The sequence below is a fragment of the Gavia stellata genome, chromosome 18 (assembly GCF_030936135.1).
Source record: "Gavia stellata isolate bGavSte3 chromosome 18, bGavSte3.hap2, whole genome shotgun sequence".
Taxonomy (NCBI): Eukaryota; Metazoa; Chordata; class Aves; order Gaviiformes; family Gaviidae; genus Gavia; species Gavia stellata.
Genome location: NC_082611.1, coordinates 12,898,399 through 12,925,448, shown reverse-complemented (window position 1 = coordinate 12,925,448; position 27,050 = coordinate 12,898,399). Strand labels below are relative to the sequence as shown.

General features: G+C 38.0%; 1 protein-coding gene across 1 annotated transcript; it reads right to left on the bottom strand.

Annotated features, from left to right (window-relative positions):
- On the bottom strand, window positions 1-27,050 carry TEKT5 (tektin 5). The gene is made up of 7 exons (XM_009808142.1): window positions 26,490-27,050; window positions 25,185-25,268; window positions 23,418-23,488; window positions 21,558-21,701; window positions 18,715-18,937; window positions 3,574-3,728; window positions 1-214 (listed from the first exon to the last, which is right to left on the bottom strand). The coding sequence occupies exons 1-7, from the start codon at window positions 27,048-27,050 to the stop codon at window positions 1-3; spliced, it is 1,452 nt and encodes a 483-aa protein (XP_009806444.1).

Here is a 27,050-nt window from a genome sequence, read left to right as displayed (position 1 = left end):
TCAAGTGTAGCCAATGAGCCGTGGGGTGCTGGGGAAGACTTTGCGCATGTCCATACACTTCCTGTCAATGAAGAAGGAGTTTGCCTTCACAGAAATTTCATGTTCCAGCTCTGACTTGTTGAGGATCAGCATCTGCAGAGTATCATGGGCTTCTTGCAGACATCGCTTTAGGGTCTGTAGCGTGTCATCTATAGTGTAAACTTCAGTGACAAGCCTGAAAAGAGAAGGGGACAGGTTCTCAAGTAACTTTAGTGGTCCCTCACCTCATTCCTTTTTTGGCAGCAGACAGGTCACTCTTTTAGGCACAACTTGAACAGCTGTCTTGAACTGAATCAATATGAAACCTATTTGCCAAACCAGCTTGCATAGCGCCTATAAGAAGTGATGATTTCTTGCTTGTGTTGAGCTTCAACAGCAGATTAAACCACTCTGCTTTGATATATCTTTCCAATTGCTATCTTCACTTGCAGCCTCTCATTTGTGTAGCCTCTCTAGGGCTAGCATGGCTGTGTTGAGCACTTACCGTATATTCCTGTAGAATACGTTTGGGATGAATGTTACTGGAGAGTGTTGGTGTAGTTCATGATAGCTTCAACTTGTGCAGCAGGATGTGCTACACAGTCTAGAACTAGCACAGAAGCCTGTCAATCAGTACAAGAATCACTTGCCAGAATAATCATTACATGTGGAGCTCCGAAATCAAGGTTTTGTGTGAGCTGGTATTAGCCACATTTCTTCCAGTGGCTTATCAATGGAGATGTGGCAAATCTTCTTGTACAGTCACTGAGCTGGTAAACTCTCTTTAATACTGTTAACTTTGTGTTTTGTCTAATGTTCTATTAATTGCTTAGTGCACTATAGACTATAAGAAACATTGAATTTTTTTATTATTATTATTTTTCCCCAGAACCCACTTTAACTTGTTTTGGGTTAGTCCCAGTTGTTTCAGCACAGAAAAACTAGACTTTATTAATTTGTTTTCTGTCTAATCCCTTCAACTACAAAGTTGGCAGCACACACAGAGAACAAGTGCCAACATCAGCACTTCCTTTTAAATAAACAGCACACTCAGATAACATTTACATGTTACAAAGAAGTGGTTCATTTGATATTTTCTTTCCCTATTACAGTTGAGCTATTGGGCTGAATTCCTTCTTGCTTTAAACCACATGAGAGAAATATACTTAAGCATTTTTTGCTTTTAACTAATTTGTTAAAAAGTGAATTAGCAAATGGTTTTACTTTTTCAGATAGGATTTTTGTCTCTCAGAAAATACAGTTTTATTTGAGATGTGATCTCGGCCAAAAACTGTGATTGGAAAAAAGTATCCAAATTTCAAATACCCTGTCAGAATTTCTATTTCTAATTGTGGTTATGATGAGCACATAACATTCAATGATTGGATCAGGTAAAGCATCCAAAATAAGCAGGTCTGGATTAGGGAGCTGTGATAGAGCAAAATTCATATGCATTGGAGGAAGCAGAACAGAGGATGGTAATTATCTGTCAGTATAACTACATCTAGTAAACAGTGTACTTGTATAAACATTTTGGTTAAAATATTAGAAATCATATTAGATTGACAAAAAACTTGTGTGTATGTTAAGCCTAAAATACCGGTGAATAGCTGTGCAACAGCTTGTGAAGCTCTTACAACCTATAACCTAGTAGGAGTTAGATTAACTCAGAACCCCTACATACTTTTTGTTTTTAAGTAGGTCACATTTATGTCATTTCACTCTAACTGATGAAAATATTCAAAGACATTCTGATGTTCCAGTGACTTCAAATGAAGCTTCCAAACTTTGGAAAATCAACAGCATCACTGGCAATTGTGGGAAGGAGAAGGGATAATGTGACACTCTGCTTCAGCACGTTTTTGATCCTAAATCAAACAAGCGTGTATCTTGGGTACATGCAATCCTGCTGACCAGACTGATATCAATCATAATGCTGCAGACATTTCTGTGGAAGACATCCTCAGGGAGGAAATAGAAAGAGAACAAGACTCAGAGTGAGTATAAGACTGGAGTTGTGTATTAATAATTAAGGCTATCTTGTTTTGTTTTGGGTTTTTTTAATAAAATGCTCATATAGCTTATTTGCATACCCAGTTGATGGTGTGGTGGTAACTGAAGTGGCAAATTATCTGCTCCTGTAGTAATGGTAACTAAGTGAATGCTACAGTGCAATCAGAAGTTCTTCTGGTTTCTCACTGCTGAACTCCTGTATCTAGAACAGGTGTGATTTATGTGATATGAAAAGCCATGTGAATAAAACTATCCAAACAGATATAAAAGAATTCAGATCCAAAACAATGTTTTGTGACAGAATGGATGTGGAGAGCAGAGTGTGAAGTTGAAGAGATCTAATATATGGATATGCCAAAGACAATGTCAAGATCCGATTAAGCAGGTAGGTATGAGGCTGAAAAAAAAAATATATTGCATTGTACGATTTATGGTTTAAGGAGTTAGAAAAAGTGAAAAGATGCCAGTACAATAAACCATGATTTATTGCCCCTTCCTTGTTTGAATAGGAAAATTAATATAAATACTCAATTTAAGTGTTATGTACTTCATTAATCTCACTGTATGTGAAGCTGTTGTACACAGTGGGATTTTGCTAGAGACAAAAATAAAAGGGAATAGTTTTCTACTTTTCATAGAAATATGCAAAATTCTCTTACTGGACTATGAAATTCATTCCAGCTATGGAAGCAACCCTGGTGCAGTATTTCTTGAGAAACACCGCCCCTTCCCCCCACCCCTGAATATTTTGAAGACAGTATTTATTTAAAATAAGATACACTCAAATAGGGTTATTTTGGAACACTCAGGTGTTCCAAGTGGATTGGAGGGAGATAAATGGGATTAAAATTCACAAGACCCTTCCTCAGTCGTTAGGGAAGGAAGGCTGGTATCTCGGACATCTTGTACATCTAGAAAGACACAATACACACTATGCAGTGGGGCATAGCACAGGGATCACCAAGCTGATGCCAACATGTGCTGGGAAGCCCCCACAGCTATATAACTAAAATGTATGCCGAATGAGCCGACCTGTACAAAGATGATACTAGAGATGATATATAGTTGAAAATTAGGTCAGGCAGTAAGAGGTCCTGCCTCATTCTTATTTGCAAGTAACTTTTTAAGGAGCTTGACCATTAGATAATATTTTGCATTAAATTTTTTTCTGGGATAACTTGTTTCTAAAATCAGGTATTTTCTGAAGTGAAATCTTATGTTTCATACAGAATTGAATTAAAATCAATTCCTAAGTCCCAACTTGGGCATGAGACTGAATGCCAAAAGATACCAGCCACCAACAAGCAACTGAGCTTTTAATTGTCCTAGGAGAGGAATGCTAAAGGCAACTACACACACAAAACATTAGATGTTTTGGCCTGTTATTTCAACATAGCTACTTGGATTTTACTAGTTCCAGAATTTGTTTCGCAATGTAATGAAGGCAATTCTAATCTCATCAAACTGATTCACGCTGTCATTAATTTCCTGTTCTTGAGTGGCTGATGAAGGAAGGGACAGAGTAGTCTGGCCTTTACTTACTGAAACTGAGGTGCATCACGGCAAAGTTCTATATTGGGTCGTCTAGTTCTTCCCTCCAGGCGGGTCTGAGCCACTTTCAGTGGGTACTCCTTTGCCTTTATGGATCTCTCCAGTAACATGATTGTATCTTCTGTCTGGAAGATTTCTTGAAGTATCTGAACAAAGCAGAATGTTTTTGTAAGCCTTATGTGTGTACAAAATCAGAACTCAGCTCTGCTTTTAAGCACTCCTATTGGAACTGCTTCTATTCTGGCATGTCATTTTGCTTAATTTAGGGGAGGAGATTACTATAAACTCACATCAATCGAATGTATTTGTATAATATGCTGGCTTGATCTTGATATTTCTTTAAAAGGATATACAGTAATCAAAGCTCACAGGAGAGCTAGAAGGAGGGGGCCCATATAATCATACATGAAATGAAAGTATTTAATGAAGTTGTTCCTGGAAAACAGGTAAACAGCTTCCACTAAGAAATGCACCATCTCTTTCCTGTTATAAAATTAAGAAATTTGTAGGCAAATTGGAATATAAATTTATTACAAACAGAAGAGAAGCAGTGAATTATTGTGATGGGGGAATTCCAACTGTGGTTTTGTGATAAAGCCATTTTCATAGGCAGTGCTTATAGCTCTACAGGAACTTATTTCCATTTTGCTTCATTATCTAATTTTTCTTAGAAATGAAAAAAATCTGCTTCTTGATCTATAAATATTTTGCAAAGGTAAAATTCCAATGAACTGCCATTTTCATTTAAACCTTCATTCAATTCTCATTTCTTTTGGCCTCATAAAAATTCAAAAGTAATCAAATATGTCCCCTCTTACATTTTTTTTATACTCTAAGTGTTTTGGGGACACCTGCTGCAAGAACATATGAACACAAGTCGTATTTTCATACTGAAACTAAATTCTCAAAGTTTTTTGAAAACTCCACTGGGAACTGTAGAGGGAAGACCAACTTCCTTTAACAGCTTATTTTCTGTAAATGGAGAAGATATGGAGTGAAACATCACCAAAAAGGAGAGGCCCATGGAATTAGTATAGCATAATTTTTAGTTGTAGTGCATGTTATTATATAATCATATTATCCCTGAGAATCCTGTAAGTGCTTCTTATGTTTTAATCTGTATGAAAAAAATGAGATAAATTGCAAGGGAAAAGCTTTGCTCAATCTTAAAAAAGAAAGGACGGAGAAAATGTTTATATTCAGGTAACATTTCCCAGCTAATTGATTATTATGTTACTTTCATTTATCAGGATTCATTACAGCCAATGCAGTGAACCTATTCAAGCTTTTCCTATAGACAGCTTTAAAATGGAAGAGAACAAATTGAACTAATGTAGTTTCTCAGCCAGTCTACTAAAATCAATGCAACTTGAATTTCAACATCCACTAAAAATGGTGTGATGTGATTTAAATTATGCTGCTATTTAGGTCTTGCCTACCCACTAAGTTGTACCAGGTTTGCTAATGATGTGTGTGGCTTGAAAATTCAATTAGTTCCTGCTGCTGAAAAGTTATTTATAGACAAAACCCAAAGAGTTAAGGATGCCAGGAACCTGCACCCCAGTCCAAATCCTTAAGGGCTTGTTGATGTTGTATAGTAGAGCAATGTGAAAGATCGCCTGGCTAGCACTGTCCAAACCAGTTCAACCCTTACAGCAATGCAATTTTTCCAATAGATGAGTCACTTGGACCCTGAAGCAGCAGCATATGAACATGACTGTACTGATTTCAAGCCAGGTCTCCACGCTGTACTGAGCCCTTTGGGTCCAAGGCTGGCTCTCACAGAGCTAGCCTGAGAGCATCTTCACCCAAAAAGAAGCTCTAATTGCTTATAGACTGCAGGGGAAAAAAAATCTGATTTGTTATGAAGGGAATGCAGTATGGAAGAAAGTGAAGCTAAGGGTAGTAAATTTCTCCCTATAAATTTTATTCTGCAGTAGGACCTTCTTAATTAATTAATCACTGTAAACTAGCTGTGTTTTACAGGGAATATTTATGCAGGTAATCCAGCCATTTGTTTTGCAGAGGAACTACTTAAGAGTGCATTGTTAAATACATGATTTTACATCTTGTCTACAATTTTACCCGTTAAACATACTTACTGTTAGATAAAAACCAAGGGAAAGAGACTTAATAAAGTTAAATGTCTTCATTATGTGTCAAGCCCACATCTTTCCTTTTCCCTGAAAACACCAAGGATTTGAGTCTTCTGCTACTCAGAAGCAGAATTTGAATAGTTTGTGCTGTTGTCAAACTTTCTTTATAACTTCCCTAAGAGAATCCAGTGTGTGGTCATTTGTACGTGACAAAGGTGAGGTCCAACTCCTAGGTAGGCTGCTGGTGATTAAGCAGATCTATGTCAGGGAGTTTTACAAGCCTGTCAATCCTATCCTTTGCTCCCACTGTTCACTATCATTGCTAACCAAAAACATCAACCTGTGGGGATGTAATAAGGCTGTGAGGCAAAGAATACACAGTGCTTTTAGAGGTCACCCGCTGCTTAGCAGGGTCCTCCTTTCCTGTGTTTATGTTGTAGCTTCTGTCATTACAGTGGTGTTTCCCATGCTACGCCTTACTGCGTGCAAGTGAGCCAAATTCACTGTGGCGTAGTTCTGTTACCTGCAGTGGGGTATTGTGAGGATGTTGGCCTCTTACATTAATTCTACTTAAAATCTGGAGCAAGTTGTAAGCAGATTATTTCTTCTATTAAAAAGTGTAATTCAAAGTAAAAACAATGAAACAAAGCAGCACATATCTCAGCCCAATAAGAATTGGGCAAAGTTATGTCTCAGTTTCGGAAAGGATTGAGTGGGTTATTTGTTTTCTATTTATGGTGGGACAGAGGATTTGCACTCCCAGTTCAGATCCTGGGTAGGACCTTTGTGGTTCAGACTTTGAGCTTTATTGGTAGTAATACTTTCTCTCTTGGGCAGCAGGTAGAAATGGTGATTCACCTTTGTGCAGCAAACCTATCAATGAAACAGCACAATTAAAGCAGCCCAGAGCACTTGCTTAGAAATGAACCATGACTCTGAAACCAGCTCCCCAGAGCAATGCTGCAGTTCACAGATGTACTCATGTTATGGTAAGCATGTAATGTAGTCCCTGTGCTGATACTTTCTGTCCTGTGATAATATGAGTCAAAACAATTTTATTTAGTGAATGGAGTTAGGTTACAAGCTCTTACGCTGAATTAGTGCTAATTGTTCTAATCAGGTTAGAGAAGAGGATGAAATTAATATTTTCTGCAAGAAATCTTTTCCTGCTCTCTTTTTCTTTGAAAGCAGTATAGGTATCTCATGTTTCAATAGGTATCAAAGGGGATGCACCATGTACATGGAAACATACTCAGCAGACTCTGGAAGCATTACACAAATTTAGAAGAGGGCCAGGAAAGAAATTTAGTAGTCTTCAGTATTTCAGGTAACAGTGCCACTCCTTTGCCACAATTCCTTATCATATAAGGCTTGCCTATAGCAAACCATGGCTATTCCAGTGCTATGTGACAATGCTTCTGTAATGGTTGGGTGCCCTTTACTCTTTCATTCTGCTTGCGTGAAAAAATAATTTACATATCGGATGTTTTTTAAGATGCAGAAGGAACAAGCCGATTCTAGTACAGACAATGTTGAGCAGATTGCCCATGTATAAACTGTCCTCAGACTCTTGGAAAGGCCATTTTCATTAAGCTTGGCTAGCAGAGAACTTTAGAAGAGTGGTTTTCTGAAACCACACTTTTCTCAAATCATCTTCTGCTGCATTCATATGTGGCCACAGTGCAAGTACAACTGCCAGACCACAAACCCATGTATTTCAAATTCAGTAATAACACTTCAAGTGCATGAATGTTGGTAATTATCAAAACTGAGGTTTGTTTCTGTTCTCTTACAGCACTTATTGCCTGCTGTACACATAGCAAACAGACAGGTGTTCCCTTAGTGACACAGCAGTTGTTGACTGTATTGTCCTCTCTTAGAACAGTCGTGTATGCACTTGCCTCATAAATAATGGCATATAACTGACATAAGACAATAGTAGTCTTGTATCTAGAAGTGACTCAAAGTATTTAGAGCTTACACAGCCCACAAATTCACACAATGTTAATGTTTGAAAAGGGCAACCTCTGAAGTCTAAATAGAAAATGTTTCTCTTTATTGAGAATCCAGTAGTTCATTAGTTGTGAAAAGAGAGCTTTCATCTAAAATTCACTGAAAAATCAGTTTTATGTCCAACTCTTGTAACACTTTGTGTTGGCACAATGTGCAGTAACTACACTCTCATGCCACACGACTTCACTAGGTGCTCTGGTGTCCTGCTTATAAAGGTCAGAGTAGTCTGTGAGCACATCATGCACAACCAAGGCAATTGATTAGTGCTACTGAGCAAACCCCTCATTCGTTCACTAAAAAAAATACTGTTTAAACGTGCCTCTGAACTCAAAATTCAGAAGTGAAACTATGCATCCATCTTTAAGCCCTGCTTGGCTGCATGTAAGTGGATGTGGTTTAGGTTCATTGTGTGTTCTCAATTTTTTTCTTTTTTTTTTTATAAAGCACTGTCATTTAAGACATGCAAAGAAAAATGGCCTCGGGGGAACCACCTCCAACATATCGCAGAAGCTTTGTACAAACAGTTTTTTCAATTACTCATTCTGGCCACACATTGGATAAAATGATTTAGATAATTTACTATACATAAACGGATTGGTGGAAAGAATCACCAGATAGTGTTGCACCAGTCTACGTCATTTCTGGATGACCTCCAAAGGCAGGAAGCAAAAACAACAAATGCTGAGCAGCATGTTGCTAAGAGAGCATGGTGAGGCATTGGCTCAGGCAGCTGCCCATCCGGAAACATTCCCTTCCAGGACATGAGTAAAGTTTTGTGCTGCAGCATTCTTGAGCTGGTAGAAAACTGCACTCCCACTGTTCTCTTACTTCACCAAGGCCATGATTTTTACAGGCTGGACACAGTAAGACCAAGAGAAAGAGCTGCTGAGGTCACACATGTTTCATAATGTAATCAAGGTAGTCTTATGTACAACATAAACATTTTGAAAATGCTTCAGTCTGACAACTATTATTTCTTTGTTGTTTCCAAGGTTTGCTCAGTGTTTAGTATCCAAATGTAAAAAGCACCAGCCTGGTAATATGGTGGGAAGAACATTCTTGTGCCTCCTCATCTTGTAAATTTCTTTTAAAAAAACTGAGAGGCAAAATATTAAACTTTTTTCATTCGTGTTTCCATATTTCATACAAATTATTTTGTAAAAGTTACATTTGTTGAGGTTATCATACTTAATTGAATAAATAGTGTAATTGTGACTGATGTCACAATTAAGTTTAGGGTATATGACCGCATTATTTCAAAGTAAAACTATGATATCTTGCAATCTTGGGATTACAAGTATAACCCAGATCTCGAACCTGAAGTGAATTTGGACCTGACAGTTTTTACTGTCATGTCGCAGACAAATTCTTGATAGACATTACCATGTCCCTTCCTCCTGTTTCTAGGGTTTGTTTGTTTCTTTTGATGCTTAATTGCAGGTCACTGTTTTATGATTTATCGAGTTTTGTTTTTAATCAGTGGTGGTGAGGAATAGTCCAGGAATCTTTTAATTTAAAAGAAAAATCATACTTAACAAAATGTGACACCAGCAGGTAATGCATTCAGATGGCTTAACTGTGTTGAAGCAGAGTTAGAATCACTCTGAGCAGTAACTTTTGTGCGTTTGTTATATATACTGATATGGGATGACTGAGTTTCATAGTTAAGAGAAGCAGCAGTTTAGTTTGTGCCCAGGGAAAATATCTTCAAACCAATGCATTGCACAATTCATCAAGCATATCAGGAGTGGAGAGATTGCTCTGAACTTGGGAATATTGCAAGCTTTTATTTATAAAGCTTTACAACAATGGGAACAGGGCTGGCATAAATACAGTCAATAGATCTGAAAGCTAAAGCATACTGTAAGTTCTATGCATGCCAAAGGATACTTACAAAATCCCCAACATTTTCTTTATAACTGTCTTAAACATGATAGTTTCACAGAAAAGAAGAAACTATCAGAATGTAAATACTATACTTTTAAAACAAAGAAGGCTTTAAATACACATCTGGACATTTAATCAGTGTTCTTATACAGATTGATCTATTCAGCATAGATTTAAACAGAGGACCCAGGGATGCTGAGCCTTTCATTTGGTCAGTATAACAATTTATAATCTTACAAAAATCTTCCTTCCACTGCATTTTTTTACTTTAATCTTTAAAAATAATCTAATCAATTTCACATTTATATGTAATCAGTTCCTATTTAACTTTTCCACTGGTCCTAAAAATGTACAAGATGTTTATTTTAAAACAGTTTTATTAAAATTAAAGGGGGAGAAAAGCATGGGATCATTTGACTTGGCCTGGATTTTCCAAAATATTTTTAAAATAACAGAGGAAGCGATAACTATATGCAAGGAAATGCTTAACTCTTTGCATACCTCCTTGCTACACTTTTAACTATTGAAGAATAAGAATAAGCCTCAGAGTTCTGTTGTATTTGCCCTCCATTTTACACTGTACCATGCTTTCAGATGGTGTAGGACCAGCAATTTTAGAGTGCATCATCATTTAGCAGAACAAAATTAAGTGCTATGTTATTAATGTATTTTTTGCTAAACCTGGTGAAAATAACAATAAAACAGGCAGTTTGGGCTTTGTGTATGCTCTGTTTTGTCTCGAGTTACCTCATCTGAGAAGGGTATACCTCCCTTTTAACAGAGAGATGTCTTTAGAAAGAGGTGGTGCCAGAGAGAAACTGCTATGGCTCATGCCGCTGCTCTATAATACTGTTTCTTGTCAGGAATGAGATTTTTTTTTTCTAGTCATTAATGAAACTTCAACCCAGTCATGGTAAGATAAATTTGCCCTGGCTATAGAGTCAATGCAATGCATTTGTCTCACGATCCTTTGGAGCCTGAAAATGCTTCTTTTCTAGACAAGCTACTACATATGTTCATTTCTGTTTCCTGCATGACAGACCTTTCTGAGAATAAGGAACAGTTTTATAAATATGAGTACTGCTGCCTTGAACTAAATCCTGTTTCCTTTGCCGAGTTTATATGAGTTGCCTGAGTGCAGATGGGTTGCAGGGGAAGGAGTGGTAATACTAGCAACTACCTCAGTCTCTCACATGTAAATGTTGTGGCAGAAAGAAGTTACCTTCTATATCAATGACAGCCAAGTCTGACATCCATTCAATCCAGGCTGCCTTTACTTAGCAGCTGTGTGTCCCTCAGTGTTAGAAGAGATTTCATTTTGCAAATAAAAAGACTTGGATCCATGACAACCTGAATACATCCTATTGTGCAATGGCTGTCACTTGATGATAACTCTAGCCTTCCTCATTTCATGTTCCCTCTAGGCTAATCTGAAGTGGAGCATTGCTGCATGGCATGCTGAGGAGCCAGGTTCCTCCACTTGCCCATAGTTTGTAATCTGATGTCGTCTATGCAAGTCTTCATGATTTCATGAGATTAAGCAACCATTTCAGGAGAGAGAAATCTGGTTTTGTCTTTAAGTGAGTGCCTTAGCTTTCATCTGTAGTTTCTCTTGGTTTGTAGGCAAAAGTCTATTCCCCCTTCAGAGGTTTTTCCAGGCAAGTTTGAGCTGCCTACACCAACCAGCACACACCTTCCCAACCACTTCTGAGTCACTCTTCATTAATCATTTGAAACCTTTACTCTCAAACAAGTTCCAATATTAAATAAGATTAACTATATACCCAGTCACCATGAATGGGCATGAAAAACTGTAAATAACCTGAGATTTTAAGGCATAAAAATAGGAACGGAAAAAAGCAATCAACAAAAATATATTTTAAAAGTTATGTGAGGATATACTGGGGTCTGAGATGAAAGCCGTTTTGTGGCAAGTGCCCCAGGAAAAGTATTCCCTCTGCTATACCCATACTCCTTCCTGCTGCTCACAACACTGCTGCACCTCTCCTACATGCTGCTTGCATGGGCACCTCCCATCATATTTTAGTGTTTCTTTATGTACCTGTTCAGAGGAACAGGCTGTGTCCTTTTCAACAGCTGTAGGAGAGCTCCTTTCAGAACTTCTCAGATAAGAAGTTTGAAAACTATTTCAGAGGCTGGTAGGCAGTTTCTGGTTTTATTGTCACTGAGGTTTTCCTGGCTTTTGTTCTATATTTTAGGCTAGTTGTAAAATTAAGTAGGTTCATCCCTTGAATTAGAAGAAAGTTGTGTAAATATAAAATGTATTCAATTCTTCTAGCCACCATATAAACATACCAATAGTCGCTAAGACAAGAAAGGGTTTTTTTAAATTTATAAGAAATTTAATAAAAATAATGTGTGAAGGATGGAGACTCTGAGGGAGTAACTTACTCTATACCTGAAGAGCCTACAGTATTTTGGTTTAGAAAAAATATACCAGGCAAAAAGGAAAGTGAAAGTTAATTTCTACCGTATATTGATGTAATATACTGGCTTTTTGCACCCCAGGGTAAGAAAAAAGAAAAGAGCTGTTTCTGAAAGCACACATTCTCAGTGAACTGACTGAAAATAGTCAGTGTCATGACTACTCATTTATTGGAATGGGTGGTTATTTTTTCCTGAGTTTACTAAACATGTACCTGTTTTCCTAGTATCTTTCTGATCCCTGTGCTCCTGGGTAGTGCGATAGCAAGGCTTGCAGGAAGGGTGGTGCTGGGCACTCTACCTCTGGGCATAGAAACAGTTCTGAGCACAGTACAGGTGTTGGAGCTGGCAGGGATAATCTGGTATTTAAGTATGGTATAAATACTGGCCTGTGTAAACATGGTCTGACTGATTCCCAGAGCTAATGTAAACATCCTACCCTATTGGTTATTTCCAGGAGACTGAAGCCAAGGTAATTATTTATGTTACTATTAACTTTATGGAAAAGAGATGCAAACTTACTAATGAGGGGCTGGCACCATGATTAAAGGTTTTCCTTCTTTTCCTAAAGGTGTAAAACATATTTACCATAACATCTCTTGGCATAAACTGAGTGTTTCTTGAGGCAATACTGAAGACAACATACCATTCACTTTTACACTGAATTGCGTACACTATTTTCTGTTCACCAGTCTAAAAATCTGGTCCTAGAGCAGCTCTAAGCCTCACCAGGGTCATATGTTGTGATTAGATTCTTGCAGAATATTTGCATCCCTGAACAACCACATGCTCTGTGAGCTCAGTGATGATGAAACACAGTGGAGCTGTAATACCTTCTTTGGTTTGTGATCTAACCCTTGCCAAATACCTAGCTAGGGCTTCTGGGTTTCTGCCTCCAGCACCTCATGTTTCCAGGGTTCTGCTGTCCAAATTCTGGATGAACCTCACATTGTTATGACCAAGATTAATGCCAGAATCAAGTAAGATAAATTAATCATAGACTTGTGCAGTTGGGACATGAAAGGAAATGGTATATTTTCAATCTTAGGGTCAGAAAGAAGTCTTAGTTATGCACTAAGTCTGCACTGCCTGCAGGTCACTAGTCTATCCTGTAGAAATTCCTCTTTGTAAGCCAGTGCCTATAGGGAGATCAAAGCTTTCAGGGAGAACAGGGATCTTGATTTTGAGTTTCTGATGCTAATGAAGCCATCTATATGTGGTAAGCTGTTGTAGCGATGAATGCCTTTGCTCTGAAAAATAAGTGCTTATGTTTTCCATCTAGATTTGACTGGCTTTTGTCTGGCCGCTGATTCTTCTTTTGGTTTTGTTTGCTTAAACAAAAAGTCTTCTATTATGATTCTTTTTTCTTCTGTATAGATACTTTATGGATTTAGCAAGTTCTCTGCCCCTACCCCAACTGTTATTTGGATAAGCTAAATAAAGCAGTGTCATCTACTGCTACTAACATCACCTTTTTCAGCCTGCTAAAGAGAAAGTTGAGGAACTTATTCTATCAGTTGCTTGCTTTCCAGTCCTTCAATCATTCTTGCAGCTGTGATGACTTCCAGGCTTTGGACTTGCAGTAGGAAATGCTTTATACCACACCCTTGCTCCCACATACTCAGTTTGATTGCCACTGTAAAGATGGTAAATTGTCTCAGTCCTCTGGAAGAAAATCAAGCAAGAGTGGGCAGGGAATGATTTTACATAGAAGGTCTACAGCAAACTGGACAGGGACACTTAAAAACCAGGTTTTTAAAGACAGCATTTCCCTTCTGCATTTGATAGTTTGCTGTTCAAAATTATATAAAAGCAATTTAGTCCTTTTTTACTGTTCCCCTATGCAAATCACTTCCCAATCTTCTGATATACTTGGGGTTGTCAGCCTGACCAGCCCGTTTCCCCAAAAGAAGTGGCAGGCAAGAAAAGCCAAACAGCAGACAATGAAAATCTGAAGGGAAGATAACTCAGACAATTTCCTGAATACATCAATGAAGTAACAGCGAGAGCACACAGTGGCTGGACTGAGAATGCAGAAAAGCAAGTGGGAATCACTGACAGCCAGTCCTCTTTGGAGACTTCCCTTGTGCTGTCTTGGTTACTTGATCTGAATTTGGAGCCTATTCAGTATTGGGATTTAGAGCAAATTCCAATTAGAATAAAGGGTAAAAATACATCTGACGTGCCCCAAGACAAGACATCTGTAAGTTGCTAAACCATCCCTCTATCTAAATGCAAATTGTTGGAGGATTATAGTAAAAAAATGTGATGGGACAGGCGATATCTATTATAAAATGTTAGCATGTGCATGTTTTCATCATGTGTGTGGTCTGATGACTAGAAATTGAAGGCATTTGGTCTTGTTTGGACTGTTTTAGACATGAAAAAGAGGCAAAGGCTGTGTGCCAAACAGCTTGAATGTTGGTGTTTGAGAAAGCTATTTAAGGAGAAAAAATCTGTTTTTCAAATGCCTACCAGGCAAAGTTCTTCGGTGCATCTCTTGGCTTACCTGGAGTGGAAAGTGTGTATAGTTAAGGCAAACTAGCTGAAGTCTTCTGAAGATTGTATTTTGTTCACGGGCTTCTAAAAACGATGTGTGAACACTCTGTAGTGTGAACCTAGGTTAAATTCTATGACAGAACCTCAATCAGTTACAACAGTAAAATTGTTGGAGTCTATTATTCGGTTGTATTTCAGTAACATGTTCCTGCACCATTTACCTTGAATTAGAAACTGAGGTGCAAGCCCACCAGCAGTACTAGAAGCAGAAAAACGCTTATAAAAACAGATGGACTGCTGTGCAGTTATTACTCTGAGACTTGTACAGTTTGTAACCTGAAATGGAGGCATCATGTCATTGAGGGAGGAGGTCTTGGCAAAACTCCTGGCATAATGCTTGATGGAAGTAAAACCAGGATACCTTCATCACGTAAATACATTCTGTGTATCTTTTGGTATATAGAACACACTTGTCTAGGCATTAAGGAAGACAATATCCTAGAATAAAATTAAACAGAATAATGATGGCTCACTGGTTTTCTTTACATTTTGTTTATATGGGAAATAGAAATTTGGTGGTACTTAGGAGGAGAAGGAAGCGCTGGAAGGACTGCTGTAGATTGTTCATACAGTGCCTTTGATAAACATGACTTATCAACTACTGTTGAACTAGAATATCAACCTAGCAACCTTCTCCCGAACAGCAGTCTTGTGAAGGGCTGCTGCAGACAATAGCACCCAGGAAAGGAGGTATATGATGCAATATGTGCAAATGCCTACAAAGGGGGAAAATCCTAGCTCTTTAGAAGTAACTAATATAGCACACAGCACATGGAATTCCTCAGCTTGCCTGGGTAAATTCAGAACTGACTAAATCTTGTCAGTTCCTTGTATATTATTATTCCTGTTTATTGTTTTCCAAACAATAAATGAAAAGCACTCTGCTCATATAATCTCACATGTGATAAAATACTGTCATCGAGCAAGGGAAAGAAAGGCAGTAAGAGAAAGGCCCTTTACTGTTGGAGTACAGCAATGCCAGAATGTTCCAATAGATCATTACCAGAGCAATGCCCATGTTCCTTTTGGTAGTGGATTTCCCTGAAGAAGTTTGAAGCAATGACATTCTTGCACAGCAAGTCAGGACTGTAAACATGTGGCCATAAAGCCATTATACATATAGGCAATATAAACTAAATATGAAAAAAATTCAGGCCAGGAGAAACACTTTAAATATGTAGATGACAAATGCTAACCATAGCACACAGCAAAATTGCCACCACAGTATCAATGACAGACACTAGTACAGCATACCGATCCCAGACTTTAAATCTAATTAGATGAGTTTTTATAAAAAGCTTCGTTCCAAAGGAAAACTAAATTTTTCTAGGGCCAATAGATGAAATCTACAATGTAAGACAAACTGTTCTGCCTGCTGCTCTGTGTTGCTAAAGAGCATGCAGTGGACCATGAGCTGAGGTATTAGGCATTTGGTTTGTAATTTTAACCAGCTGATCTTTTACATACAAGTGAAATACAGAAGAAAATGTGCCATTTCAATATAGGATAATTTTTAGATCATCATCATCTTCACACTATTTACTCTTTTATGTATTTTGATTCTTTCCTTTTTCAGGGTACTGATTTAAGAAACAAATGGTTGCAGGACGTTCCCTGTAGTTTTGTCTAGGAGAGATTTTGCTGTTTTATAAATTAGAAAAGTATTTTTCATTCTGAAATGGGCTCCAGATCTCATTAAATTAATAGCTTTTCCCAGTTCTAAGATAGCTAATCTTTTCTATGTTCATTTTCCTCTCATTTTATGGAGCTAGCCTGCTTATCTAGGAAAATAATTTGGCGGAAAGAAGGATGTCACAGAGTGGCATTCATTGCTTGAGAAGTCAGTGCAAAAACAGCCTTTGAAAGATTGACTGACTTTTTTAAACACAAAAACCAAAATTGTGGTACCCATTGTCTAATTGTTAAATGTGAAGGGAACAGGAACTGTAGTAGCCACATTTGACTATACTTACATCCTAATGGAGGAACCAGAAGTGTGAAAGAATTTGAGACAGCCATTGGCTGTCTTATTAAAGCATATGCTAGCAATATTTTTTTCTTCAATTATTGCACGCTGTACTGCAAGCCTGGAGAAAGAAGTAAGGGTACTCCGTTATGCTTACCTATAGATAGCTTTTAAATGAGCACTCACTCCTTACTCCCTTCTGCCCTCACTTGCCTTCTCCTTTCTCTTGTCCTTTGAGGTATGGTCATAAGCAAGAGAATTAATAGGATTTCTACCATACAACTTCACCCACATCTTAACTAGCAGTGGTTTTGCTCAGTAAACCTATTGTATTTTCTTTTCCTTTGACAACACTGACCAGCCTGAATTACTCCTCACCAGTATATGCCGTTTTCTTCTCCTCTAGCATTTTGTTATTCTGATGTAATGACATTACTATGGAGCTTGCGATGAGTAAAGTATCTCTGCTATATATGTGCTAACTAGTAACCCAGCAGTAACAGCAGCATTAGTTCAGAGTGCCATCTTATTTGATACTTTTTTTATCTGTGTATACCATACAAACTAATTATTCTTTATACAAATATGATTACTCAAGTTTCTCCAGATAGCTTATCATTGCTATTTAATGGTGTAACAGTATAGGGACATAAACGCTGTTGTTTCCCATTATATACCAGTTGTCAGCAGTTATGTCATCGTGTCAGCTGGACTCCGTGACAAAAAAATCACTGCTCGTATGTTGGTATCTCACCATGTACTTTGTGATTCCATATGTGCACCCTGTTCTACCTTATGCTACCTGTTCTTTGATAAAAGGGGCACTAGAAAAGGTTAATAGAAAATGTGAAGCAAATGTTCATAGATTTAAATGCATGAGAAACTTAGATGGATGGACAGGGATAAAGTGCTGTAGTTGGTTAGATCATATACAATCTAAAACACACAAAAAACTACATTCAACATCCTTCATGCTTTATAAGCAGAGGCAGGGTGCGGGGGGAACATTATGTGCTGTGACTTCACACATATTTACCTGGTTAGTTTGTGCTTTCCTAAGAGTCCCTAAAAATAGACTGAAAATGTCTTAAACTACTTATGGCAAATCGAATGGCAGGAAAACTCTATTGTTTCCAAATGTGCATTGAAACAAATGAGTGAACATAAGGTTCCTCTTAAGAGAAAGAGTCTTAACAGAAGAACTTACTGAACTCTGACTGAAGTCATATGAAAGTAGTAGTGAGTCTTGCTACCTTAACAAAATTTTATCTGTCAGTACAAAGGCAGCATGTCTTGTTAACTTCGGAATGTATGTTTCAAAATTCAACCAATACACTTACACCATTTCACTTATTTCCGCAAAAACTTACTGGAAAGGCAATACAGATAGAGATTAATACAGGTCTGTCTCCTTCTGTGCCATTTCTGCTTTGTATAATACGAAGACAAAGGCAGAACAAATGTTTGAAAAGGTCACTGTCTGACGCACTCCAAAACATCAGGCTGTTTCCAACCACAACCAGGCCAAAATTCAGGTTAAAGATGTGGAAATGTATTTATCAAAAGGAAAGGAAAACTTGCAACTTAGGTGTCAAAGGTAGACTAACGACATTCTATATGTAAATTTTAGTTAATTTAGGGCTCTTCCCTTGCTGCTGCAAAATGAAAGTGCAAAAAGTTAGTCTTCTCTCTCCTCTAAAACAGATAGATGTGCTGCTGTTTGTGGGCATTTTTATTTGCACACTTTCCAAAGTTAGTTCACTGTTTAAAAAAAAAAGGAAAAAGAAAAAAAGTAATTCATGTACTATTTCTGTATCAGGAAAGGGCCAGGGAATATAATCTATAAATGTAAAATAGAAAAAATACCATCTAAGATATCTTTCCCCACTTTAAACATGTAAGTTGCAAATGAAAATAAACAGTGTGTGATTGTGGACAGATGTTGCATAGTTCCTTGTAAAACCTTGTCATCTTGTCAGTCTGCCTGTCTCCGAGTGAGCTGTTCTCAGGCTGTGTGATTCAAATGCACTGTTTGAGGACAGGTAATGCAGGTATATCTTTTGAGGAGGTGCTTATTCAGGAAGGATGTAAACACTGGAGAAGATTTCTGTGCCTTTCAAATACAACTAAGATAATATGCAGCTGCCAACTCTTAGTGAATCTTACCTTGGCCAGTTGTGCTTGGAGTTTGTTCTTTGCATTAGCTACTTCAGCAATACGATTGTTAAAGGCCAAGTTGGTACTGAGGAAATGATTCCACATCTCCTCAGATGCGCTCTCCAGTCCAAACTCTGCATCCTCTCGAAGCTTGACAGAGTTGGCCCTTGCATGTTGAGAGCACCTGATATTGTCTTCACTGTATTTAGCCCATGTTGCAGGAACTGAAACGCTAATAAGAAATTTAAAATAAGAGGAAAATTTAAAAAATAAAAGCTTAGGCAAGCTATTTTCTTTCAGTGATAATTACACTGAATTACACTAAGTGTTCTTCCATTGAACTGAGTTGTGTGTCACCAACCACCAGGGAACATGAGAGCCCAACCTAGTTTAGGGAAAACGAGCAAGAAACCAAAGGAGAAGGATTATTACACAGCTCTTCAGACAGCTCTGGTCTGCTATCAGAGCAGCCCTACCTCGTCAGATAGGTATGACTTACAAAATAAAGCATGTGGCTCTGACCTCAAGTAACCTTCATCATCAGAAGGAATGATAGCAGGAAAATGGATGAAGCACTGACTTAGGTGTAAGGAGAACTGAAATTTTCTCCCAGCCCCAACACTGTCCTGCTGTGTCATCTGGATAAGTATCTCCATCCTCTTACTTCTCTATTTATTAATATGAACACCTCTGCTTCAACTTATAGGGCTATTACAGTTAAATTTAGTAATATTTATGAGACAAGCAGAAATGGCTCTATTATGGCAAAGCCTATGAATATACAGAGAAAGACTGAATAGAGGGCTCCTGCACTGCAAAATGCCACCCATGAATGTTCCTGCTGCAATGTCCTGTATGTAAACAAGCTTTGAGATGCTTGGTTTCATGTCCAAGCTTCAAAGATGGCCATCACTATCATAATTAGTTGAATACAAGTCCTGCATTCAGATCTTTCCAAACCAGGAGTCTGTGGGGCTCTAAACTTGCAGCCTGAGCCCCTGGCTTGAAAACTGCTGATGCAGCATAAGCTGTTCTCTTTGGAGATAAATTCACTACTGAAAAGGTACAGATATTTTGCTTGCCAAATTGAAAGGCTGAGACAAACTTCTATCCGCATTTAGACTTCTTTCTCCACACCGAACTTTATTCTAAGAACTATGCCTGTATGTTAAACTCTGCAGGGATGGGTCACTATTTTTTTTGAGTTTCACATTTACTCTAGATTTTAATTGAACACAGAGTAAATATTAAGGGATGCAAAAATAGAAAGTTAATTTTGTCAGTGCTTGCTTTCTCAGTGGCCTTTTTTTTGGTTTTTCATAGGCTATTCTTCTCTCTCTAAACTGACGTACTGATCTTCCCTAAATGATTTGGAATTCCTTAGCGCTACCCATTTATTTAGGGAGTTGCCCTGAAAAGTTTCAGGTAACCAACCTGATACCATAGTAAAGTGCATAAATCAGTGTACTAAACCTGAGCTGACATTGCTTACAGCTACTGATCCAGACAATCTCAGTGTACTTTCTGCAGGGTATTTGGTTTGGGTTTTTTCCCTGTATGGTCTGATGGATTATATTCATTTTTTCATCAGAAAATTAAATTTCCAAGGTTTCCATCTTGACTATCTGAAATACTTATTACTTAATCTGTTCTTTAACATTGCTTTTTCAGACTGTCATTTATCCGGCTGGCTCTGCTGAGGCAGACGACACCTGCTCTGCTCCTGAGTGCTGCAGGTATGTCTCAGTCTGCCAGATGGTTTCAGGAAAACGTTAATGAAAAAATGGCATTTCTTTGGATAATGGTTGGTGAGAAAGAAAAAGGGCTGTAAAACTTATCCACATGAATCTGCTTTTTTACTAGAGCTGACAAGAATAATTTTATTTATTGCTAATCCTAAAAGTAGGTAGTGTTATTAGAGTCAGCAGAATGCCTGCTAAGTTTCCTTCGGATATGCCCTCATTTCAGTAGTGAATGAGGTGATCTTTTAATGAAAAGCAGAACATAAGTAAACAAATAATACTGATTTTTTTCTCTCCTTCCAACAAGACAGAGTTGTTATCATTTGAGATTGTGAAGTACATCCACCATTCAAATACTGCTACATGATAAGGGAACTAACAAGTTGTTAGCACAAAAACACTGCCCTCTATTGCAAGCTGCTTTTCTTCTGCTGTTGCTTTTGGATTGGATGCATGTCTTGATGAGGCCACTACTAACAAACAGTTTTAAAACGGTATACAAGTGGGACATTTTAGTTCAGTCTGTAATGCTAAAGCTCTGCCAAATCTTTTTGATCATCCTGTTTAATACATATCTCTGTACAGCTTGATGGACTAATTTCCAAATAATCCAAGCTGTTTTTACAGAAAATATATATAGTCCTTGATATACACTTGCATGCTGTTTACCACATTGCGCTTAACTGCACACCTTAGCTGAATTTTAATTTGATTGGACGTGGTTTTGAAACCTGAAGGCCACAGAACAGTATAAATCAAAACCAAAGGGAGACATCTGTAGAAAGGAGCTTGAGAGCAAGGAATGAGCTGCAACATGGCTGTAAATGATTGTCCTCACTGAAGAACACAGCTCACCACACATCAGTGCGGTAGGTGCTGCAGATTGCCAGATTCTGCCTGGCCTCCAACAATAGCAGCTGTTAGGAGGCAGGGAATAATTGAGGATGATGGAGGGTTCCACACCAAGGAAAAACAGGGCCATACAGAGAGAGAAGCCACTTCTTTCTATCTCACTTCTCAAATATAAGGCTAGAACTTGTCCTATAATCAGGCCCCTACTTACAGCAGGGAACAGGCAAAGAGAAAGCTACAATAGCCACTCATACTTACGTCCCATCTGCTTTTTCCACTCCATGGTAAAAGCTGATGCTGTCTGATGTGTTCCTCAGGTTAAAGCACTTCTCATCAATAAAATGGGCTGAGTTTTTGTCAGAAAGATCCTGCTCCAGGGCATGCTGTGCATTTCTGTTGATGCTGTGAAGGGGAAAGAATTACCTTAATCTGAACCACCTTTAATGCTGTTGTGCTAAATAGCTAATTGCTTTCATTAGCTTCCTACAATGCTTCATTTTATAGTTTGTTGGCATTTACAGTGGCTTGAAAATGCTTGGTGTTGTAATTTAGCTAGAGGGAGCTGCTGTCCCATTCATCCCTTTTAGCCTCTAGTGAGTATTCCCCAAAGAATTGCATTTAACTCACTGCATTTAATAATGTTTGTCATTTTCATCACAGGCAACCGTAAGGGTGAAAAACAACAGGTAGTTGTCGTGTGGCATGAAGAAAAGCCTCAGAGCAAAAGGGAGGAGGTTTTCAGTGATAACCTTCATGTTAGCAAAGCTGTAAGTGAGAAAGAAAAGGGTAGACTAGAGTTGTGGTTTCCCATCTCTCCTGATTTGGGGGACAAATACACTTAGCATAATTCAAGTTGTACGTCACTGGAAAATATGTTTAAATAATTCTGCTCATCTTGATCATGAGGAGGGAAAAACATTGCTCCATCTCTGCTTTCTTACCCACAAGGAATTTTTGGAGTAACTTAATGTTCTTTGGCTCTTCCAAAAGGGGGGAAGGCCTGGCAGACCTTGGGCTAGAACGGGAGTAATATGGATGAAGAAAGAATCAAAGTCTTGCTTTCCAGTGCATCAGGAACACAGCAGACATACCGAGATTTTTTTCAAATATTGCTGTTTCCATGAGGCACTTGTCAATTAGCATTACTATTGGCCTGCCTGATGTGGTGACAGAACTGAGCCAAAGAAAACTCAGTCAAAAACTGAGACAGAAATGCCAGCCTAAAGAGCTAGACAGAGTTCATGCCACCAAATATGAACTTAGCTTTTATCTGATCATATACCCAATCTATTACAGTAGTGGGATGAACTGCAGAAATGCATCTAACCTGCCTCATATGAGTCCTGAGTGCCATCAATAAGAGCAATCACGTATAAAATCTACTTATGTCTTTTTCTCCTATAATCTGTTAATCAAGAACTGTACAATTTTATCTTCCTTGTGAGTACTTTAACTGTTTCTTTTGAGAATTATATCATGTCATAGAAACATGACTTTTAAAATTTGTATCAGTTCTCTGTAGTTAACAGAACACTGTATTCAGAATAGTTTTACCTAATTAAATGATAAGACTTAAATATAATTTGCATTTACTAGGATATTTGTGTACTCTCAAAGAAATAAAATAAATTCCAAAGCCTCCTATAACAGAAACCTATATAAATATATATTAAAATAATTTAAGCCCATTCCATAACTCATCTCATACCTTATGATGTGCTTTGATTCCTGTTTCTTTTGTCAATAATAATTTTCCTTTGAATTTAGTTTTGTAATTAAAAAAAAAAAAATTTCCCTTTGAACTTCTCTCCAATGTGCCACATAGCAACATTGGCACAACTAAGCTATAATTTTGGTGTCCCTAATTTTAATGAAGGATTTCAGATTAAACATGACTAAAAATTGAGTCACACTCATCTTTAAATGGTAAGTATTGCTCTTCTGCAGTTTAACATACGAATTCTCTCATTGATAAGAATTTGAAGTGGAGGGCAATGAACATCTAAGAGGCTAGGTCTCTGATTGTGCCTTTGCTATTTTCAATCTGTCATTAGATACTAGCCAACACTGAATTCAGCTTTGCTGTCTTTAAGACAGGAATTAAATATAAAGTCTTACCCCAACTGTTGAGTGATTTTCTGGGCAAGTTTTGTCAGTATTTCTTGACAGTCCTTGAATACATCAACCTCCTACAGTGGAAAATATACAGTGTCAGTGCATTCATCAAACTTCATTTGTTTTAGTGAATTTACCCTTTTTATTCTGCATTCTTGATGTTGCAACCGTCTCACATATCTAAAATGCAATGTAGGTCGAGAAAGGATGTGTTTTGGTCCCTTTCTTCCTCAAGTGCTACAAAATTGTATCTTTTGACTTGGTTTTGTATGTCTTTTTTTATTATATCAAACATGTTTTATTGGATGGAGTCATTCTCATAAACATAAAGTCAAGTTTTGCTTGGCTTAAGTATAATGACAATACTTGAAACATGAACCTTAATCCATTAAACTACTCTTCCTAACTACTTCTACATTTTCCTAGAACAATAGAAATGTTTTGCTAATAATGGAGTAGTTCTGATATATATCTGATTTCAGAAACAGAGTCCCTAAGGAAGTATATTGTAATATTCTTCAAAACTGTAAGTATTAGCCAAAGAAATTCAAAGCCAGGTTCCACTCAGCTTAAAATAAATAAAAAATACTCAAACCAACCACACTGAAAACTATGCATACACAGTAATTATGGTCCCTCAAACGACGTTATGATGTTCCAGCCTCTTTCCTTTTTAAAAACTCTGGTTTAGCCCAACATACCCTCTTACCTAAGTGTGCACAGTTCTGTGAGTTTTGAAACAGGGAATAAAGTGTTTTAAGTTACTTGGGAGTCATTAAGACACTGCAAATTTAAAAATGCAGTCTCTGTCTCTGTACTTGTACAGTATGTGTAGGAGTGACAGCAACTTTAGAACTGGCTTTCCTGTTACTACAAAATGAGCCTTTGTTGTCCTTTATTGTCACTATCTAGCTTGCTCCATAATCAGGGAAGTGCATGGGGAGATCAGGCAAATAGCCTTTATTTTTCATTTTGAAAAAAAATTTTTTTCTCATCTCTTCATGTGGAACATTTAGTGGTATTTCATCCTACCCTGAATTCTCATGCTAAATTAAGTGCTGAAAGACTTAAGCTTATATATTAGCTCCTTGATTCTTCATTAAAACTCTAAAACTCCAAGTTGCAGGCTCTAGGCTCTGAACAAGCATCTCGGTTATCCAAGTGGTCTGCACATCCTTCTGTAATCTATTAATCCAGAAAAGTGCTTGAAGCAATGCTATTGTCCCATAATGTTCTTTCCTAGTATTTTTGTTCTCATACACATCCATACACATCATACACATACACTTACAACTTCTTTCAAATATGTTAGCAAAATGTTGATATTTTTATTTATTTAAAAGATTTAGCAATCACTACTATCCATCTCATTTGCTTTGTTCAGTAACACTAGATATATACAGCAAGGCAGTAAACCAGCATTTTATATTGTAAGCCCTAAGAACTTCTGAGATTTTATAGACCATGGCCCAGAAAACAATCCTGAGAAATGTTTCTTACTTGTTTTGTAGGATCAGGGAAGATAGATAGAATTGGACAAGACCTCACAAGGATGCTAGGCTATTCTTTTTGCTCCAGGAAGGATGAATAGAACATTAACCATCCCCAGTATATATAGTTTTACCAAATTTCTTCTTCTTTCGCCCCGCCCCCAGTCTTCCGAATGAATGAAAGGAAGAAATTATTGCAATGTTTTTACCCTGATAAATATTTAGTTAGATTTTAGTTATTTCCACAGTTTGAAAAATCAGCTGGTAAGTCTGATCTTACCTTGATGAGGTTCTTTTCCACATCGTCATGAACTAAGTCTATACCCTTCCGCTTCTCACGGTGGTATAAGCATTCTAGGGCTACCTGCAAGCAAACCAAGGAACATTTGAATAGGCTCAGTACAGCATTGTGGAGTGAAACCTCGAATTTTGCTAAAGGGGCCACCAAGCTGACATGTCAAGTAATGACTATCTATTGAGGGTGGAACGGAATAGGAGGTGGCTTCGTTGTGCTCAAGTGATCCATCTTAGTGGTTCATTCCTACTTACTTGTTAATACATACTTCTAAGGATTAGCTGCCACTGTAGCAGCCATTTGATTAGCTGCTTATTAATGTGCAGGAAGGTCTACATCTCAACATGCCCGAGCTTTGTTGTAAATTGTGTGGATTAAAATACCTGTGTTGTTCTACACTCATCCATAGCAAAATCCTTTAATCTCATCTCCCCTCATCCTCCCTTACCCAGTGTCAAAGTTTGAAAGTTTCATACCTATACAAGAGAATGACTGCGTAACTACAGTCATCAAATAGGGAATTCAGTTCACTGGCCCCAGCAGGTTAACTTTACTGTTAATGTTTCACCCACTTGTTTAGAACCATACTAATAAATTAAACAGCATTAGCAGGCACAAAGCCTTTCAGCAGAAATGTTCCTGAATAGAAAGCATCCTCAGCCTGCCACTCTGATTCAGTACAGATACAGACAACGGGAAGAGTCATTCTTGAACACTGAGTTTTGGTTTTGTATTTGTACTTGCCTAGAAACATTTCTGATACACATAGCTTCCATCAGCAATACTCCAGATGTTTGTGAGAGAACTTTGACTCTAGTTTTTGCATGTTTTGAGTTTTTGTTAGCATCATTCATTGACTCATATTCTGTTGCAATTAATTTGCCTTTAAGATTCTGGAAAACTTCAAAATGTAAACAAATGATACACCATCCTAAGTGAAAATATTTTCACCAAGTAATAGCAGAAAATTCAGAGCTAGATAAGAATATCAGGATATTGCAGCTTAGAGGGCCATCTGCTCTCCTGTAATGTACTAAGCTGACCTACCAGTGCCTGAGGGAGACTCAGCCTCCTGGACCCTCAAGTAGAAAGGAAGGAAAAGAGGGCATAGAAGTGTCTTGATAGGTTCCTTTGTTGACTTTTATATCCCTTCTTACTGAAGTTAACGTTTCACCAAGATCTGTCTTGATACTGACAGTAGAAGTCATACTAGTGTTCAACAGAGTTAAAGCCATTTTCTTTACCCATTCTGCAGTACAGTCATGAAATAACTAGCTATGTTAAACCTACTTTCAGTGGTCCTTGCATTTCATCTACAGCACATTCGAGCCGCTTCTTTGTGGTTTCCAAGGCTTGGGTCTCTTTCAGCAGGCACTCTAGCTCATAGGTGAGCTCAGATCTCCAGAAATCAATGTTAGAGATCCTCTCTCCCAGGTTTCTTCTGCTGTCTTCTTGCATCTGATAAGTCAGTTGATCCTTATTTTGCATCAGTCTCATTGAATCAGCGTTCAGTCTACCAGCACGGCACCTGGAGGCTTCAAAGCCTTTTAGTTGAACCATGTTCGTATGGTGCCAGTCATGAGTGCTGTAGCGGGCATGCAGACTAGAGCGTAATGCAGGCAAAACAGTGGGTGGTGGCCTAGGGTGATTAAATTGCTTGTCAGAGCTCGGAGGGACCGAAACCACTTTGCGAAGCAGACCGGGCCTCTGGGAGCTAAGGTAGCGGTAGCCTGGTAGGCAGTAGGACTGATAGGTGTCCTTGGTGGTGCTGGTGGGAGCTAGATCCGGGAACAGGCAACTCTTCTTTGTGCTGCAGTAACTGGCCAGCTGTGTGGTCCCCAGAAACTCCAT